The sequence below is a fragment of the Rissa tridactyla genome, chromosome 17 (genome assembly GCF_028500815.1).
Source record: "Rissa tridactyla isolate bRisTri1 chromosome 17, bRisTri1.patW.cur.20221130, whole genome shotgun sequence".
Taxonomy (NCBI): domain Eukaryota; kingdom Metazoa; phylum Chordata; class Aves; order Charadriiformes; family Laridae; genus Rissa; species Rissa tridactyla.
Window position 1 is genome coordinate 1,130,503 of NC_071482.1, and position 18,409 is coordinate 1,148,911.

The 18,409-nt window shown below is 62.7% G+C and overlaps 2 protein-coding genes across 13 annotated transcripts; both read left to right on the top strand.

Moving 5' to 3' along the window:
• Positions 1 to 184: 184 nt before the first annotated feature.
• Positions 185 to 8,878, top strand: PAFAH1B2 (platelet activating factor acetylhydrolase 1b catalytic subunit 2). Of its 2 annotated transcripts, none has more exons than XM_054223090.1 (6): positions 185 to 331; positions 1,523 to 1,610; positions 2,372 to 2,461; positions 2,954 to 3,070; positions 3,985 to 4,107; positions 4,741 to 8,878. In XM_054223090.1, the coding sequence occupies exons 2-6, from the start codon at positions 1,530 to 1,532 to the stop codon at positions 5,017 to 5,019; spliced, it is 690 nt and encodes a 229-aa protein (XP_054079065.1). In that variant the 5' UTR covers positions 185 to 331; positions 1,523 to 1,529; the 3' UTR covers positions 5,020 to 8,878. The 2 variants fall into 2 exon arrangements, with proteins under 2 accessions (XP_054079065.1, XP_054079064.1); XM_054223089.1 differs by lacking the exon at positions 185 to 331 and adding an exon at positions 519 to 614.
• A 1,862-nt stretch (positions 8,879 to 10,740) lies between these two features.
• SIDT2 (SID1 transmembrane family member 2) lies at positions 10,741 to 18,075 on the top strand. Of its 11 annotated transcripts, XM_054222932.1 has the most exons (28): positions 10,741 to 11,377; positions 11,588 to 11,709; positions 11,833 to 11,994; positions 12,098 to 12,143; positions 12,238 to 12,339; positions 12,418 to 12,501; positions 12,630 to 12,741; positions 12,888 to 12,953; positions 13,067 to 13,160; positions 13,254 to 13,309; positions 13,597 to 13,608; positions 13,761 to 13,832; positions 13,916 to 13,990; positions 14,232 to 14,294; positions 14,698 to 14,819; positions 14,905 to 14,978; positions 15,073 to 15,139; positions 15,304 to 15,377; positions 15,497 to 15,620; positions 15,711 to 15,828; positions 15,904 to 16,040; positions 16,118 to 16,226; positions 16,316 to 16,392; positions 16,505 to 16,551; positions 16,871 to 16,976; positions 17,075 to 17,185; positions 17,274 to 17,387; positions 17,471 to 18,070. In XM_054222932.1, the coding sequence occupies exons 1-28, from the start codon at positions 11,177 to 11,179 to the stop codon at positions 17,531 to 17,533; spliced, it is 2,610 nt and encodes an 869-aa protein (XP_054078907.1). In that variant the 5' UTR covers positions 10,741 to 11,176; the 3' UTR covers positions 17,534 to 18,070. The 11 variants fall into 11 exon arrangements, 9 of the variants coding, with proteins under 9 accessions (XP_054078907.1, XP_054078905.1, XP_054078913.1 ...); XR_008469624.1 differs by lacking the exon at positions 16,871 to 16,976 and having other exon boundaries at positions 16,316 to 16,385; positions 17,471 to 18,075; XR_008469625.1 differs by lacking the exon at positions 17,471 to 18,070 and having other exon boundaries at positions 16,316 to 16,385; positions 17,274 to 17,292.
• The last annotated feature ends 334 nt before the right edge of the window (positions 18,076 to 18,409 follow it).

Here is an 18,409-nt window from a genome sequence, read left to right on the forward strand (position 1 = left end):
GCCCCCCCCCTCGGGGCTGCGGCACCGCGTGAGCTCATCGGCGGGAGGGGCGGGCGGGCGGCTGCCATGGCAACGCCGGGGGGAGGGCGGGGCGGGCCCTGTGACGCACGGCGCCGCCGTGACGCGCCCCGCGCGTCACCGCCCGCCCGCCGCTCCCCATTGGCCGGGCGGGGCGGGGAGGGCGCCCCCGCGCGGAGGGCGCGGAACGCGGCGGGTTTGGGCCGAAACCCGACAGAAAAGGGCAACGCGGAGGGGAGGAGCGGTCACCGGTGGCGTCACGCCTCGTCCCTGGCGGCTCGCTGGCGTCACTCCGGCCACCCCCTCCACCGAGGTGGGCGGGGGACGGGGGGTCGCATCGCCGGCCGCACAGTGACGTCACGGCCGGGGGAATGGCGTCACGACGGGGGGCCTCGCGGGAGGGCGCCCCCTAGGGGTTAGCGGGGCGGCCGAGCGCCGGGCGGGACTTCCGACAGCGCGGCCGGAAGCGGCGGGGGTGTGGCCCGCGCGCGGCCGGTCGCCGGAAGCGGAAGCGGCTTCCGCGCAGGCGCGGTGGGAGCCCGGGCCGAGGGGAGGGAGGCGCCCGCCATGGAGTCGCGGGGGGAGCCGCAGCCGCCGTGAGTCCGCGGGATCGGGGCCGGAGCCGGGCGGGGGCCGGCCCCCGGCCGGGGCAGTGGCCGCCGCCGCCGCGCCATCCCGCCCCGCCGCCCTCCTCCGCCGGCCGCGGAGTGGTGAGGCCCGGGGCGGGCCGCGCCCCGCGGCGGGGCTGGCGCAGGGCTGTGGGGGCTTCTCCGCCCGGGTGGGGCGGCGGGGAGCCGCCCTTATAAAGCCTACCCCGCCGTGATTTCCGCCCGGGGGCGGAGGGGGGGCGCGGCTGTCACCTTTCCTCCTAAAAAAGGCGGATTCCGGTTGCAGCCCGTCGCCCCGATGTCGTGGCGGCCGCGGTTTTCTGCAGCCCCAGGCGCACGGCCTGGCTCGGGAAGGGAGGGCTGGGCTTTGCTGCGGCGCCGGGGAGAGTTACCCTGCCGCCCGAGGCTCTTCCCGGTCGCGATCCCCCGGGATCAGCCCCGCTGTGGTGCGCTGTCCCCTGAAGCCAGATAATCCACCCGGCCCGTGCAGCTCAGGGGTTGTAAGCTGGATATCTGGATACTAATAGGGGCTAATCCTCAGACTATTAGCGTTTATTATTATGTTATTAAAGCCTGGCGTAGCTGAGGTGTGCTTCTGCTGAGCATCCTCCGAAATGAGCTTTTCTTTCCTTTTTATAACGTTGTATTCGCGTGCCTAATTGTCCGGGCAGTAGATGGCTTCAGGAGGACGGTCTGCAGAGTCGATCTGGCAGACGTGCGTGGAATGAAATGTATTTAGTTGTCAGCCAGAAGTCAACACGCGTAGGAATAGGCATGAATTGTCCATTGTGAATGTCAGGAAGTGCAGCGGTTTCTGGCCAGCCAGCCTTTTTCCCCAGTGCTACCACGCTGCGATAGCCGCTGAAAGTAGCTCGTCTGAAATGTTCTTTCCGCAGGAACAGAATGAGCCAGGGGGGCTCAAACCCAGCCGCAGTTCCACACGCCGCTGAAGACATTCAGGGAGATGACCGGTGGATGTCACAGGTGAGGCCGGGAGGGACGGTGGTCGCAGGAGGCTGCATCCTCTCTACAGGGGGGGCTGCTGCTAGGTAAGATCTGCACCCAAAAGATCTCCCTGTCTGGCCACATTTCTGACCCTGAGGTCATAACAGCTCTGCTGTCCCAAAGCTGACAGGTTCTCGGTATGTTTCTGTCTTGTCATGACAAAGCAAGGCAAAAAGCAGTGTTCTTGCGTGACCTGAAAGCTGCCCCGTGAAGCCATTTCAGAAAGTACTCCTGTTGGCCCATGAGCTGGGAGAAATGGCCAACCCCTTTGTTAAAGTGCAAAGCAGCGCTTCCCAGCCTGTGTCTTAGCGAGGCAGTGACAAAGCTGAAAACAGCAGAGGCAGAGTGCCTGGACTGCCCATCCCTTGCTGCGGCGCTTCCTTCTAGACAGGGAGAAATAGCCAGAGGGTACTCGCTGCAGTGACTAACCGTTAATTTCTCTGTTCTGTAGTTGTTGAATGTAATGGGTGTCTGACAGGCTCATGGGTTTACGTACGTGTAGCACGTAGAGCAGAGGAGATGCTGCTCTTACCGGAGACGAGATTGCTGCTGGGGTCTGTGTAGTCAGGAGGAGTGTCCAGCGGCACGTGGGTTAACGCAGAGAAGGGCGTTGGAGGGAATGGCACCTTTGGGCAGCAGGGGAAACTGGTTGGGCAACTGTCCCTTTCTGTCCTGCAGCAGAGATACCGATGAGGAGCTATCCATCGGTGGGACCTTACCTTGCTGCTTTCTTTTAACAGCACAACAGATTTGTCTTGGACTGCAAAGACAAGGAGCCCGACGTGCTCTTCGTGGGTGACTCCATGGTGCAGTTGCTGCAGCAGTATGAGGTATTGTTGAAGAAAGGAGGGTGGTGGGGTTATAGGAATTAGAGTGTTTCTCTCTCGTATCCACTCCACCGTGGTGACAACTGAGCAGCTTTGTTCTGCAAGAGCCACTTCCGTTTTTTCCAGTTCTGTTAGCTGGTGATGAAAAGGATTTCTTCAGGTCATAGATACCTTCTTCAGAAGGCCTTCAGAAGGTTCTTAGGGAAGCTAGGGACACGGTGGTCTGCAGCAGATCCAGCACTCTCTGTGTCTCTGATGAGTTGGTCAAGTAGCTGCTCGGGAGCACTTCCCCTTCCTTTGCACCAGGACGGAGTGCTTGAACATCAGCAACTCCAGCTCTTTCTGTGTCCTCTGTTTAAGTGCCCTTTGTGGAAGTGAGTTTTCGGAGGAAGTCTCACAGCTCCTCTCGGTGTCCTTGAAGACATCACTTGCCTGTGTAGTATCTTTCATGATCAGGATGCTGCTCTGAAACAGCAAATTGATTTCTGATTGCAGATATGGCGAGAGCTCTTCTCACCACTTCATGCATTGAATTTTGGGATTGGTGGAGACACCACAGGACATGTTCTATGGAGACTGAAGAACGGTGAACTGGAGAACATTAAACCGAAGGTATAAGCAGAAAACCAAACCAGGCAGCCCTGTGCTGACTTAGGGGAGACTTCAGTGCTTGAGTGGCGCAGAACTGAGCGAGCTGTTAGCAGAACTTTTTGTTTGAGCAAGCCTTGGCGTTGAGTGTGCATCAGGCATTGAAATGTCTTTGGCTAAACCAGGAGGTTACGCTGCTGAATATGCAAATTGGAAGGCGTCATCAATAAATAGGGGCGTCCTTCGAGTCCTAGCAAAAATGTTGATCAGGCCTGTGACTTAACTGCATCTGGGTGTTGTTTGGAGTTGCAGCCTGTCTCTCAGGCCTGAGATGCATTCTCGGCCTGCAGAAAGGGATGATGAACTATCCGATAAAGAGTTAGCAAAGATGTCCAGGCTGTGTGGTGAAGATCAGCTTCCCAGCCTGCGCCGCCGGCTGCAGCGCCCTTGCCAGCAGCTTTACTGAAAGCAGTAGACAGTGCATACCCCGGGTCGGGAGGCAGTCTCGCTTGTATTCCAGCCTGCTATTTAACAGTTTACAGTCCTGTAAAGTAAACAGCAGAGCAGTACAGTTGTCCCTGCCTATTACGCTATACTGTACAAATATACATACCTTCGTTTTGACCAACGTAGGCTCCTGCAAGTACGCTGGCCAGGAGGCTCTGAAGTGGGGTGGGCTCAGGCATCTCTTAGGCTGACCAGAAAAGCTTTGGTAGTACCAGTTCCTCATCTGAACTGAGGGCCAAAACAAGCTTGTAAGATGCTATTCAGAAACTGTCGTAACTGACAGCTGAGAGCTCTTGCAGTCTGGGTTTAGCTTTAAGCCTGACTCTGTGTAGCGCGCTGGTCGCAAGTGATGTTTACTTGGGGTTTTCAGGGTCAGCAAGCCTCGCAGCACTCGTCCTGAAAAAGTTGCAAACGTTTTTTTCTCCTTGTAGGTCATTGTTGTTTGGGTTGGAACAAATAATCATGAAAACACAGCAGAAGAAGTAGCAGGTGGAATCGAGGCTATCGTGCGCCTGATAAACACTCAGCAGCCACAGGCCAAAGTTATTGTACTGGTACGTCTCTTGGAGCGCTGTGAAAACAAACCGCTCGGAGGTAGCCCCGTGTTCTCTGTACCGTGCCTCTGCCACGCAGGGAGTTACTGATCGTTACGGGGGAGGGCAGTCGCTTGATTTATCTCCTGCTTTCTGCGTGCCTCCCCTCCTTCGCTTGGCTTTGCAGAAGTTGTCCTTTCAGCCCCTCCAGAGATGGGTGTAACCACTCCCGTCAGCGGTATCGCTGTCCCGCTTAGAAATGTTGTCAAAGAAGTCCCGCGAGGGGAAAAAAGGTGCCCGGATCGGAGCTGGGACTGGAAGTCCTGGTTGGCTTCCTTGTCTTGGCAGGGTGGCCGCTGCCTCGCCTGTCGAGAAGCTGGGCAAAGGCATTCAGTACACTGCTGAAAGCTTTTCCAAAGAGCACAACTGATACATTAATGGGGGGAAAAGAAAAAAAAGCAAGGAGGTGCTGTGCCAGTTGTGCTTGTAGCTGCATTTCAAATTAGGTCTGAATGGACAAAGTCTGATTCAAGGGATGAGTTCCTCTTGTCACAGGCATCTTAAATCTTGAAAGGCAGCCTGAATTGGAAGGGAAAGCGGGCACTGTTATGCCATCAAATTTGTATGAAGCTCTTTTTTACCTCCTCGTGCCAGGGCCTGCTACCTCGTGGAGAGAAGCCAAACCCGCTGCGGCAGAAGAATGCCAAGGTGAACCATCTGCTAAAAGCCTCGCTCCCCAAACTGCCCAACGTTCAGCTGCTGGACGTGGACGTCGGCTTCGTGCACTCAGATGGCACCATCTCGTACCACGACATGTTTGATTTCCTGCACCTGACAGGAGGGGGCTACGCAAAGATCTGCAAACCCCTCCATGAACTGATCATGCAGCTGCTGGAGGAGACCCCCGAGGAGAAACGAGCTGCCCTGGCCTGAGTAGCCGATGTCGGCGTTAACAGCATCATCCAGCCCATCAGATCAGTTCTGTCACTGGCACTACAGAATCCTTCTTTCTTAAAGCACTTTCCATTGTAGAATGTTACCGGATGTTCGTACCTAGTGTTTTGAGGGGGAAGGCTAATGTTTAACTGGTCTTGTACATATGAGGGCCGGCTTGGTTGGTTTTATTGCAGGAGGAGATTAGCTGAAGAAGAGTTTTACTTTTAAACCATTCCTCATTTAAACCGAGAACAGGACTGTCACTCTGTGCCCCTCTCATGTCTTGTTGCTCTGTGGTTGTCCTAGAACCCTCGTAGCCTGTCTCTGACGGCCCGCGCACAGCTCCTGGCTCACCGCTCCTGGCTGTAGGGATTGTGCTCTGTGTATTAGCCTGTGAACAAGAATCACATTCCACTTGCAAAAGCCAGAACAGATGCATTTTTCCAAACTCGGTCCCACCTTTTAAAGTTTTTTTGGGGTTGTTTTTTGTGGCTCGTTTTTCTTTTTCCTGGGGGGGTTTAAGTGACACGTGTTGCTTTCTCACTCCTCCTTTCTGAAGCAGCATGAAACTGGAATTCAGAAATGTAAAGAAACAGTTAACCGAACTGGTGTAACACTCCCAGGTGCTTGTTCTTGTGCTTATTTCACCATGCCCACTAGCCGGGACACCTTCCTCCCCCGTAGCTTTCCCTGGGGGCAGTCTCATTCAGGTGCTGCTGGCTGTCCTGTTCTCTGCTCCTGTCTGTGTGTGGTGTCGCTGGCTTTTAACAGTTGCTCAGTTGAGGATTTTAATTATCCAGTAAACACCGCGCAAGGCAGTCGCTTCCTCGCTACTCTAGAGCTGACATTTCATTCCTCCGAGATGCCTGTGCCGCAGGGCTCTTTGCAGTGCTGTTTGTTGTTCTTTTTGTTTTTTTTAAGTAAGACTGTTACATCCTTTTTTTCTAAAGGAAGCCCATATGAATAGCCCCTGTCTGCAAGGCCTAAATCAGTCCGAAGCTTTACAGATTCCAAGGTGTATATTTCTTTATTGCTTCTGTTTTACTTGTATAAACATTTTATTCGAGCAACTACAGCCTGTTGCAGTAAAAAGCGAAGTCAAGGCGTAGCTTTTCCTGCCCTGGACACTGCTCCTCGCCTCTAGCCAAGGGAGCCGGAGGGGCAGGTGCCCTCCTACAGGGGCTGCCACTAGGTGGGATTTTGGTTTGGGTTGGTTTTTTTGTTACGAGGTCTGGTTGTAGTCTATGATCATATGAAAACAGCCTTTCGTTTAAAAAGTGAAAGGTTCTCTCTTTCAGAAAGAAACCGGTTTGGACCCGAAAGGCAGAGCCCTAGATGACTAGATAACTCTACTTGCAAATCAAAACATTTTAAACAAAGTCTGTTCCTCCTTGGCTTACCTGCCGGAGTCGGAGCTCGGCGGTGCTGTGCAGACCTCGTCGCGGTTTGCGCTACGGTCGCTGGCCGAGAGCCGCCGCCGCAGGTCTCTGCGCTCCTACCCCGGTGAGCGGGATGTGCGGTCACCGGGCTCGGCTCGGCAGGTAAACCGGAGAGGAACGGATAGCTTTTCAGCGGGCCCTTCGTACCGTGTCCGGAATGAGGGGTGTTTTGGTGTCCAGGTTGCTTGCTGTGCCCTGCTGCAATGAAGTACATAGGTACTGTATATAGTCTGTCTGCCCTTTTTTATAATAAAGGGTGCTGGTGTTTAATGCAGTCTATAACCTAGCATTAAGGAATACTTTAATGTCCCCACTACATTCCCCTCTTCCTGTAGATTTGATCATAGCAGGATTTCTGCCTGGATTGCATGCATAGTGTGTGTTTTGTTTCCAGTATATGTGATCTACACACAGATGAAGGAAAGATGAAGCGTTCCACTTGCCAGGATCAGAAGTAGGAAGTTTCGGAGTGCCGCGGTAGAGGAGGGATTAGGGTCCTAGCCCCACAAACCAGACTAGGGATGCGCTGCTCCCCGAGGCTCGCTCGGCCTCTGCGCTCTGGAGCTCCGCTGCCTTGCAGGATGGGCTTTAAGGGATTGCGCTTCCGATAAGATGCTTGCTGGAGAAGCTGGGGCAAGGGAGAGTGGAAAATGAAAGATGAAAAATAGGCTGCAGTGGAGATTCCTAGGGGAAGGACCTATCCCACCCCCCGTGCACCCCTTTAGGGAGGCAGGATAAGACACGTTCTGCTCCCGGTGAGCTTTTCGGGTTTCTAGGCTTGTGTGAAAAGGCAGTGTGGTAGTTTCACCTCTGCGTCTCTGCTTCCCTCGCCGCTGTCGCTGCTTTTGGCTGAAGCGATGCTAACCAGGAATGTACTCTCCAGTAAAAAGCCCTGACTCCTCAGCTCGGCACCCGTGCTGCCGGGGCTGTGCTGGGCTGTGAGTCAGCCCCTCTTGGCAGGGTGCCGAGTGGACCGAGAGGTTTGGCAGGCCCCGGAGCCTCGGCAGCGTGACCGGGGGCGGCTCTGCTTAGGCTTGGCTTGCCGAGGTGCCACGCTCTCTGCTTGGTTCAGTGCTCACCGCCCTCCTCCTCTGCTCCCGTAACCATCTCAGGTGCTGCTGGCACCGCGTAAAGAACACGAGGCTTCCTCTCCGCTCAGGCTTTAGCTCTGCTTGTCGCTGCCTAGTAAGAAACTGTCCCGCTCACAGCTGCGAGGTTTTGTGGGAGGGCAAGGAGGGGTTCTCCCTGACCTAGTACTAAAAACCGAGCGCCTCGTCACAAGACGTGTAGAAAAGCTTTGGCTCCAGCTCTGGTGACCGACGTCCCTTGGGGTTGGGGCCGGGCTCCCCCTGCCCGGCCAGCGGGAGCCGTGTCACTGTTAAGGGCTGGCTGGGAAAGAACCGGCCTTGGGGGGCTTCCCCCCTCCCTAAAGAACCCGGCTGCATTTGTCAGCTCTGTGCCGGAGCCTGCTGTCTCGCCTGCGTGAGCACTGCCAGTTTCGTATTTATCGCGGCAGAGAGAAAAACAAAAGATGTGAAAGGACAGAAAGAGTCTCTTGTAACTGGCCGGGGGGACGGGAGGATGGCCGCAGGAGGGGACCTGCCAGGAGGAAAGCCCGTGCCATCCGCCTCCCCCTGCGCTGCCCTGCCTGCAGGCACTGCCCGCTCACCGCCCTGAGCCTTCCCGGGGCCAAAAATTGTGATTCTGCTTTGGTAAAAATGCATCGGCTGGTAGAACTCACTCTGTTAATGCATATTTCGATATAAATGTCAATGTTTCACCCCACCGTGTTGCAGTGTGTGTGTGTGTGCGCCCAGGCGCCCGCGTCTCTCCTTCCCTCTCTGTGTTGGTGACTCGTTCTGTTCCGTTCCTGCGGGGCCGGGGAGCTGCTGCCCCACACCGAGCTGCCGAACCAGCCTCCCGCCAGCCTTCCCTGCCAAAGGGCTTCAGAGTGGACCCTCACTCCTCGCTTAATCTCTGTTCTTCTCCCCGCTCTGCTGGGGGGCTTTTTGTTTGTTTTTCCTCTCCTTTCACCGTGCAGAGCTCAGATCCTGTCCCCAGCCCTGTAAGCAAGGTTCCGCAGGTAAAGGTAACTGGTATTTTGGCCCTCGACGGGACACCAGCTTGTATTTGGTTCGTCTTTAATAGCCCTAAAGTGAACAGGGAAAGCGCATCACCACGCAACACAACTTACAGTCATCCCAGCGGAGGCGGTAACTCGAGTTCCAACAGCAGCTTAGGAGTCGGTCGGAGTTCTGCTTCTAGCTCCTGCATGGGCGTCCGTCTGTCCCCGAGCAAGTCGTTCCATCTGCTGTCAGCGTCACCACCCGTAACCTGGAAACAATGTGCAGACTCTGAAAAGTGCTTTGGGATCCTCGGTGAGAGGACCTATAGAAATAAAGTGCACAATAGCAGCAGCGCTCTTGTCTCCTTACATTTGTCCCGCAGGGAACAGAGGGAAACCGCCCACAGAGGTCTTGGATGCCAGTTGCAGGCTAGAAAATGGCTTTCTACGAGATTACATGGGGCTGAGCCGTTTTGGCGGGGGATTTAAAACCAAAACCCCCAATCGCAGACACAGAAAACATGATCTAATGGCACAAAACCCTCAGAGAGAGGAATGTCAGCGGGAAGCTCCTCGGCAGCCAGGATGGGGGGTGTTTGAGGGATGTGCACTAAAATGCTGCACAGCTTCGCTCCTGCTTCCCCAATGACCGCACCCACGGAAAAAACTTCAAATTACTTTTAATTCCTTCAGTCTCTAGAGACGAAGTGCACTGCAAGAGGGAAGGGAGGCTGCGGGAGCCCCTGGGCAGAAATCCGGAGGGGAGCGTGGGAAGGGAAAAGGTGCCTTGATGTGCTGTACCTCACCTGGCAGTGAATTTCTCCATGTCCCCACGGGCATTGGTGGACATTGGTGACAGGCTGGGCCAGTGGCTTGGGCGGGTGTCCGGAGAGGTGCCTGTGGCCAGAGCAGGGCGGGGGGCCCTGGCCAGGGAGGAGTCCCCGAGCCCTGCGCCGCAGAGGGAGGATGGCATCCGGCGGCGAGCCAGGGCTGGTCGCGGCTCCTGCATCGCACACCCCATGATTACCGCAGCAGCTCATCCAGCCGGATGGGGCGGCCGCAGCGAGCCCTCCAAGCCTGCTACTGGGAGCAGGGGGGTGGCACCCTCCCGTCGGTGCCGCGGCCAGCTTGGGTTGCTGGCGGGGGCAGCAGGTGGCTGCCACATCTTGGTGTGTGACAACCCCATGAACAAGGCCACCATAAACACCTCTCAACGCTGCCGGCCGCAGGGGCGGACATGGCGCTGGGGCTGGGGAGGCCTCGCTCGCTCCCCACCCCCTCCCCAGGCTGGGGGCTCGGCGGGTGGGACGGGCCCTTGTCCCATCAGAGGGGCTCGGGCAGCACCTGCGTGACCTGCAGGCAGCTGTCCCTGGACACTGCCCCATGGAGCCGGGGTTCCCCTGTGGGGTGGGGGCTCCCTAATGGGGAAGGGGCTTCCCCGTGGGGTCCCCTACGGAGCAGGGACTTCCCCTATGGGGTCCTATATGGGACAGGGGCTTTGCTATGGTGTCCCATATGGGGCAGGGACATCCCCTAAGGGATTTGGGCTCCCCTATGGGGTCCCTTGTGGGGCAGAGGCTCCCCTAAGGAGCAGGGGCTTCCCCTGTGGGGTCCTATATGGGACAGCGGCTCCCCTATGGGATGGAGCTTCCCCTGTGGAGTCCCATATGGGGCAGGGGCTCCCTCCCTATGGAGGAGAGGCTTCTCCTATGGGGCCCATATGAGGCAGGGGCTCCCCTATGGAGCAGGGGCTTCCCCCAGGGGGTCCCAGAGGGGGCAGGAGCTACCCTATGGAGCAGGGGCTCCCCTATAGGGGGGAGCTTCCCCTATGGGGTCCTATACGGGACAGCGGCTCCCCTGTGGGGTCCTATATGGGACAGGGGCTGCCCTACGGAGCCCGCGCGTCCTCTGTGGGGTCCATATGGGTCAGGGACTTCCCTATGGAGCAGGGGCTTGCCCTAGGGGGTCCCAGAGCGGGCAGGGGCTTCCTTGTGGAGCAGGGGCTTGCCCTATAGGGCCCTATATGGGGCAGGGGCTCCCCGACGGGGCACAGGCTTCCCCTAGAGGATCCATAAGGAGCGGGGGCTTCCCCTCTGGGGTCCCAGAGGGGCCGGGGGGGCCGGTCCCCCCCGGGCAGGGGCCGCGCGCGCCCCGGCACCGCCCGCCGCCGCCGCGTCACTTCCCCGCCCGGCTGCTTTCACGTGTGACGCCGCGTGACGTCACCGCCGGCCCGTGTTTACAGCCGCCTGCGGACCCGGGGGGTACAAAGTACCGGCACCGGGAACCGGGCACCGGCATCGGGCACCGGGACGGGCATCGGCACCGGGACGGGCATCGGCACCGGCATCGGCATCGGGCACCGGCACCAGCAGCGGCAGCGGCAGCACCGCCGGGCTCCAGCCCCGGGCACCGGCAGCAGAACCGGGTACCGCCCGCGGACACCGGCACCGCCGCCCGGGTTCTCCCCGCAGCGCCCGCCCCGATCGCCACCGGGCTCGGCAGCGGGGCTCGCCATGGGGCAGGGCGCCCGGACGCGCCCCGGCTGACCGTCCCGGACCGTCCCGGACCGTCCCGTCCCGTCCCGACCCGCCCCGGCGGACCTTGGCCGGAGCGGAGCGTGGCGGCGGGCGCGGCCGGGGATGCTGGCGGGATGGCGAGCGCCGGGGCGGCCGCGCTGGCCCGGGCGCTGCTGGCCTGGGCGCTGGTGGCCCTGCCGCTCGCCCTGCCCCAGCCCCACGGGTGCCGGAAGGTGGTGGAGAAGGAGGCCAGCTTCGACACCACCTACGCCGACTGGGTGGACGCCGACCTGCTCAACATCTACGCCTTCAACCACAGCGTCCGGAGGAACTGGGTGAGCCGGCGGGGCGGCTAGAGCGGGTGACCCTTCCCCGGGGTCCCCCGGAGCTTTGGGGTGTGGCGGGGGGGACGGCGGCAGCCCGCGGTCCCCGCGGCGGGGAGGCATCCTCTGCCACGAGAGCCGAGCAAAGTCCAGCCACCGGGGCCGAGCCCGCAGCGGCCGGTGCTCCCTGGCCGACGCCTCGCCTTCCCGCTCTCCCCGCAGACGGAGGGGGTGCGCGTGTCGGTGAACGTCCTCTCCGACCACAAGGACTTGCCCGTCCTCTTCGTGGTGAGGCAGAAGGAGGCGGTGGTCTCCTTCCAGGTGCCGCTCATCCTCCGGGGACTGTGAGTACTGGCGGGGTGGGTTTTGCCCCCCGTGCCCGGCCGAGCCGCGAGGGCCGGCGCGCGGGCAGGGGTCCTGACGGGCCGGCTGGGGGCGGTGGGCGCAGCGCAGCTCTGCCCACCCAGGTATCAGCGGAAATACGCGTACCAGGAGGTGAGCCGCACGCTCTGCCAGCCCCAGACCAAGGCGGAGGTGGAGACCCAGCACTTCTACGTGGACGTCTCCACGCTGTCCCTCAACGCCTCCTACCAGCTGCGGGTCACCCGGGTGGAGAACTTTGTGCTGCGGTGAGGGGAGCCCCGTGCCCCCGTCCCCCCACCCTGCCTGCCCGCTGCCTGCGGGGCTGCCCGCTCCCCTCGCCAGCCGTCATCTTTCCCGTGCTCTTTGCAGGACGAACGAACGGTTCGGCTTCAACGCCACGGCCGCTCAGCCGCAGGTGAGGAGGAGCTGGCGTGGCATGGGCAAGGGTCTGTGCCCAGGGAGGGGAGCGTGGCCACCGTGGCAGTGACAGGCCCTTTTTATCCCCCCAGTATTTCAAGTATGAGTTCCCCGAGGGAGTGGACTCGGTGATCGTGAAGGTGACCTCGGCCATGGCCTTCCCCTGCTCCGTCATCTCCATCCAGGACATCTTGGTAGGTCTGGGCGGTGGGACCTCCATCCGGGTGACCCGGGATGCCTGGTGGGGGCTGACGCCCCCTCTGTCCCCGCAGTGCCCCGTCTACGACTTGGACAACAACGTGGCCTTCATCGGGATGTACCAGACCATGACGAAGAAGGCAGCCATCACGGTGCAGGTGGGCACGGGGCTGTGCTGTGGGGCTCAGCCCCCCGAGGGAGTCCCGGCTGCGTGGGGCAGCGTGGGAGACCCCCGTCTGGGCTCCGCTGACCCCCACTTCTCACCCCCCTGTGACGGCCGACGCAGAAGAAGGATTTCCCCAGCAACAGCTTCTACGTGGTGGTGGTGGTGAAGACGGAGGATGAGGCGTGCGGGGGGGCTTTGCCCTACTACCCCCTCTCCAAACATGCCTCCCCAGGTACGCCCGGGGGATGAGGCTGAGGATGAGGAGGAGGGCGGCATTGCAGCGGGCTGAGCCCCCCACCCAGCAGAGGAGGGGGAAGGACTCCCAGGTCCCCTCCGAGCCGGGTGGCCGGGCTGACCGCCCCCCATGCCTTCTTCCAGATGAGCCTGTGGATCAGCACAACCGGCAGAAGATGCTGGAGGTGATGGTGTCGCCCGCCATAACCTGTAAGCCCAGGAGGGGCCGTTCGGGGCCGGGGGGTGCTGGGCTCTGCAGGGGACCCCGCGGCAGGTCCCCGGGGCTGCCGCTCACCCTGAGGGCTTGTCCCGGCTCTGCGCAGCGGAGGCCTATGTCAGCAGCGTGCTTTTCTGCCTGGGCATCTTCCTCTCCTTCTACGTCCTCACACTGGTCATTGCCTGCTGGGAGAGCTGCCGGTGAGTGCCCGGGCACCCTGTCCCCTCCGGGTGCTGAGCCCGTGGGTGCTGTGCCATCACCACAGCCCTGCTCACGGCCGCTTCCCTCGGCAGGCAGCAGAAGAGGAAGGGGCTCCTGGCAGCCATGGACTCGCCCAGCCTGGACACAGGTTAGGGGCTGGGGGCAGCAGCCGGCAGCAGCAGCGCGCAGCGGAGCTGCCTGGGGGATTCCCGGTTATTTTGCCCTCTCGAGCCCGTGGCAAAGCCCTCGGTTCTGCAGGAGTTGCCCACTGTCCCCCTGGGCCTCACTTGTCTCCCGTCTCCCCGGGGACAAAAGGAGGACCGGGATGTCCCGGGGCTCGGGCTTCGCTGCTCTGGGGCTGGCAGGGCTGCGCTGGGGCTTGGGCGTCTCACCAAGTCTGTCTCTCTCTTTCCACGGCTTTCCGGGGACTCCCAGCATCTCTACTGGGTAGGTGCCAGCCTCTGCTCTGTCCTCGGCTGCGAGCGAGCTCCCGTGCCAGCGCAGGGGCGCGGGGTGCTGCTCTGTGCCAAACGGCCCTGCGGTGCCCTGCGTGCCCCGGGAGGCTGCCAGCAGCCGACGGGGACCCTCCTGTCTTGCAGGGCATGCCCGCAGCATCCCCGACTCCTTCCTGGGCCGTGCTCCCTACGACAGCTACGGTTACGGCTCCTTCGGTGAGTGCCGCGCGCCTTCCCTCCCCTCCCCTCCCCGCCTGCTCTGGGGCGGCCGTGCCCACCCCTTCTGCCCGTCCTTGCAGGCAACGGTTCCTCCAGCAGTGCCGAGGGCGTCACAGACAGCATGGGCTCGGCAGAAGTCTCCTATGGCTACGTGGGTGAGTCCCGGGGCAGCTGGCGCGGCCGCAGCCCAGCAGAGCTGGGGTGCCGGGGCAATGCTGCGCCGCCGGGAGCATCCCGGCTCTGCCCCTCGCCGTCTCCCGGGATCCCGGGATGCCAGCCCCTCCGTGCAAGCCCGCAGCAGGGGCTCCAGTGGCGCTGGCGGGACGGACACGTGCCGGGGAGCACGCCGGGGCTCGGCCCCGCTCCTGCTCCAGTAACTCTCGCTTTCCTTTGAAGGGCAGGAGCAGTTCAAGCGGCGCACGCCCTCCGCCCCGATGAGGCCGCTGAGCATTGCCATGGGTAGAGGCTGGTACCGGGCAGGGACGGGCCAATCAAGCCAAAATCTGCCCTGCCCCAGGCTTGCTCCCGGGGCGCTGAGCATCTCTGCTCCCTCCTCCCTCCCTCGGAGCCCAGGCAGCGCTCGAGGGGCTGCAGGGCAGGGGGAGGACATGGTCCTCCTGGTCCCCCTGCCGTCCCCAGCCCGGCAGGACCCTGGGGGGCAGGGGCTCGGGGCGATGCTCGCCTGTGCGTGTCCCCGGGGCAGGGTCAGTGCAGGGGTCCGCATGGAGCTGGAGCCCATCCCCGGTGCCAGTTGGCAGGGAGGCAGCCAAGTGGTTAATTGGGGGTGATTGGGGTCCCGCGGGGTGGGCGCTGAGGGGGGGCTCGGCCACGGGCTCTGCTGACCGCCCCGGCTCACCCGCAGGGGAGCGGTCGCTGGAGAACGTGGCCGGCCGGCCGCGCCTGGACTCTCTCAGCTCCATCGAGGAGGATGACTACGACACGCTGGCCGACATCGACTACGACAAGAATGTCATCCGCACCAAGGTGCGTCCCGCCCCGTGCCCCCCCCGCCCTCGCCGGCTGCTCCCCGCCGGCCAGGGCGAGCCCTTCCACCTGCCTCTCCTTCCAGCAATACCTCTGCGTGGCCGACCTGGCCCGCAAGGACAAGCGGGTGCTGCGGAAGAAGTACCAGATCTACTTCTGGTGAGTGGGGGGCAGCGGGGATGGGGGGCACAGATCAGTGTCCCCACCCAGGGCAAGCAGTGGGGACCCCCTGACGCCCCCCTGCCTCTCCCAGGAACATCGCCACCATCGCTGTCTTCTACGCCCTCCCCGTCGTCCAGCTCGTCATCACCTACCAGACGGTAAGTGGGGCCACGGTGGCGGCACATGGGGCTCCTGGGCGTGCTGGGGGCTGCCGTCCCCAACCGTGCCCCCCAGCTGTGATGGGGACATGCCTGCGCCCCGTGTGTCCCCCCATGTCCCCGTGTCCCACCGTCTCCTGCTCTCATGGTGTCCCCCTGCGCAGGTTGTGAACGTCACGGGCAACCAGGACATCTGCTACTACAACTTTCTGTGCGCCCACCCGCTGGGGAACCTCAGGTGGGTTCAGGGTGGGCGGAGGGCGGCTGGGGGTCCCCCACAAACAGGGCAGGGCTGCGGCGGGGCCACGGGGAGGGAGAGGGGTCCACAGCACCCACGTCCGGACTGTCCCCTCGCAGCGCCTTCAACAACATCCTCAGCAACCTGGGCTACGTCCTGCTGGGCTTGCTCTTCCTGCTCATCATCCTGCAGCGGGAGATCAACTACAACCGGGCCCTCATGCGCAACGACACCAACGCCCTGGTAGGGGACTAAGGGACGGGTGGCCGCTGGGCTACGTGCCCTGGGGGGTGTTTTGGCCACCCAGCACCCCAACTCCCCTCCACTCCCCAGGAGTGCGGCATCCCCAAGCACTTTGGGCTCTTCTACGCCATGGGCACCGCGCTGATGATGGAGGGGCTGCTCAGCGCCTGCTACCACGTCTGCCCCAACTACACCAACTTCCAGTTTGGTGAGTGCCCCTCTGGCCCCCCACTGCCCGCCCCGGGGCCCCCCCATCCCCACTGACCGCTCCCCGTCCCCGCAGACACCTCCTTCATGTACATGATCGCGGGGCTCTGCATGCTGAAGCTCTACCAGAAACGCCACCCGGACATCAACGCCAGCGCCTACAGCGCCTACGCCTGCCTGGCCCTCGTCATCTTCTTCTCCGTCGTCGGCGTGGTGAGCACGGCGGGTGCCGGTGGAGGGGGGAACGCGGCCGGTCGCCCCCCCTGCCTACCACCCTGCTTGCCCCCCAGGTCTTCGGCAAGGGGAACACAGCCTTCTGGATCGTCTTCTCCGTCATCCACATCGTGGCCACCCTGCTGCTGAGCACCCAGCTCTACTACATGGGCCGCTGGAAGCTGGGTGAGCCAGGGGGGGCACCACCATGAGCAGGGCGGGCGGGGGGCAGCGTGGCGGAACCCCCCCCGGCACCGCCTCTCCTCTCCCCGCAGACTCGGGCATCCTGCGCAGGATCCTGCACGTGCTGTACACGGACTGCATCCGGCAGTGCAGCGGGCCCATGTACGTGGTGAGTGCTGGCACCGTGGCTCGCGGCACCGGGGGTCCCCGGCTCTGCCGAGACCCCGCCGGGCAGCGCTGCCCCCGCCTGCCCCTCACAGCCCCCCCCTCACCCTTCGCAGGATCGGATGGTGCTCCTGGTCATGGGAAACATCATCAACTGGTCGCTGTAAGTGCGGAGCTGGGGGCAGGCAGACCCCACGCCGCTCCCCCCGGCCCAGCACTCCCCCTCCCCGCTGCCCCCCCACCACCATCCCGCGGCCGACCCCCCCTGGCTGCAGTCCCCCTGGACCTCAGTGGGGCTGAGGACTGCCAGCTCACGACAGCTGTGAGCCGAGCACGGCAGGTCCCCCCCGTCGCTGCGGCAGCGCCGGTGTCCCCACGCTCTGTCTCCCGGCGTGTGTGGGGGATAGCGGGGTGCATGGGCACGGCGGGTGGGGGGACCCCCCGGGCTGCGCTGACCCCACAGCCGGTCCCTGCCTCCCCAGCGCTGCCTACGGCCTCATTGTCCGCCCCAATGACTTCGCTTCCTACCTGCTGGCCATCGGCATCTGCAACCTCCTCCTCTACTTTGCCTTCTACATCATCATGAAGGTGCGAACCACGGGGGGCTGCGTGCCCGGCGGGGGGGGGGCAGGGATGGGCACCCCTGCCAGCTCCTGCCCGCACATCGACCCTGGCCTCTCCCGCAGCTCCGCAGCGGCGAGCGCATCAAGCTCATCCCCTTGCTCTGCATTGTCGGCACCTCGGTGGTCTGGGGCTTCGCCCTCTTCTTCTTCTTCCAGGGGCTCAGCACCTGGCAGGTGAGGGGGGGGTGGCGCGGCGTGGCTCACTGGGGCAGGCGGGGTGGCCGCGGGCCGGCGCGGTGATGGCTGGCCCTGTCCCTGCCAGAAAACGCCAGCCGAGTCGCGGGAGCACAACCGTGACTGCATCCTGCTCGACTTCTTCGACGACCACGACATCTGGCACTTCCTCTCCTCCATCGCCATGTTCGGCTCCTTCCTGGTAGGTGCTGGCTGCCGCTGTCGCGGCTGCCCGCTGCCCGGCCCCCCCCGGCTCACCGGGTCCCCGCTGCCTTCCCCCCGCAGGTGCTGCTGACGCTGGACGATGACCTGGACTGCGTCCAGCGGGACAAGATCTACGTCTTCTAGGGACCCCACAGCCGCCCGCTGCCCTGGGGCTGTGCCAAACGCCCGGACCCCCCGGGGCGGTGCATGCCCCTGGGGAGGGACGCCCGTGCTGCGGGTCCCGCCAGCCGCTCCGTCCCCCCTCCCCAAGCAGCCCGGGGGTCCCGGTGCACCTCCTCCCCGTCGGCCAGGTCCCTCCTTGTAGACGAAAGCGGGGTTGGGGGCCGCTGGGGCAACCGTCCTCGGTGGCAAGTGACACTGGAAAATGTGCTGCTGCTGCTCCGCGTGCCTGTGGTGCGGGGGGGCCGGGGCGAGCGCCGTGCCAGCAGCCCCGCGGCCCCCCGAGCAGGCGGGCACGGGTCTCTCTTAGTGCCTGAGTCGTATGGGTGGGAGGTGGGGGGCGCGCGCGGTGGCGACGGCGGCAATGCCAGGAGAGGCCCCACTCGCCTCTCCTTCAGCATCCCGGGGGGGTGTCGGCCGCTGCGTGCCCCCCCGTCGCTGCTCCCCACCGAGGCTGCCATGTGCCCTTCGTGCGCGGGTCTGCTGGGAAGGGACTCGCATTAAAGTGTCTGCACTTTGCCTGTGCCTCCTGCCTCCTGCCTGGGAGCGCGGGGGTCCCCGGGGGTCCCCGGGGGTAGCGGGGGGTGGGCTCTGCCCTGCTGGGCTGCCGCCGGGCGTCAGCCACGCTCAGCTGTGGCACCGTCTCCTCCTCCACACCAGGATTTCGGGAGAAGAAGCAGCGCTGCTGCTGCTGCCCTCCTGCCCCGGAGACCCCCTCTGCGGCGCGGGGGCTGCCGGGGGGAGGTCTGCGGGATGCGGGGGGGCTGGCAGCCCCAGGGGGGGTTAGGGATGCCCAGGGAGGTCCCGCTTCATGGGCAGTGAGGGTCCTGGGGGGCTGGG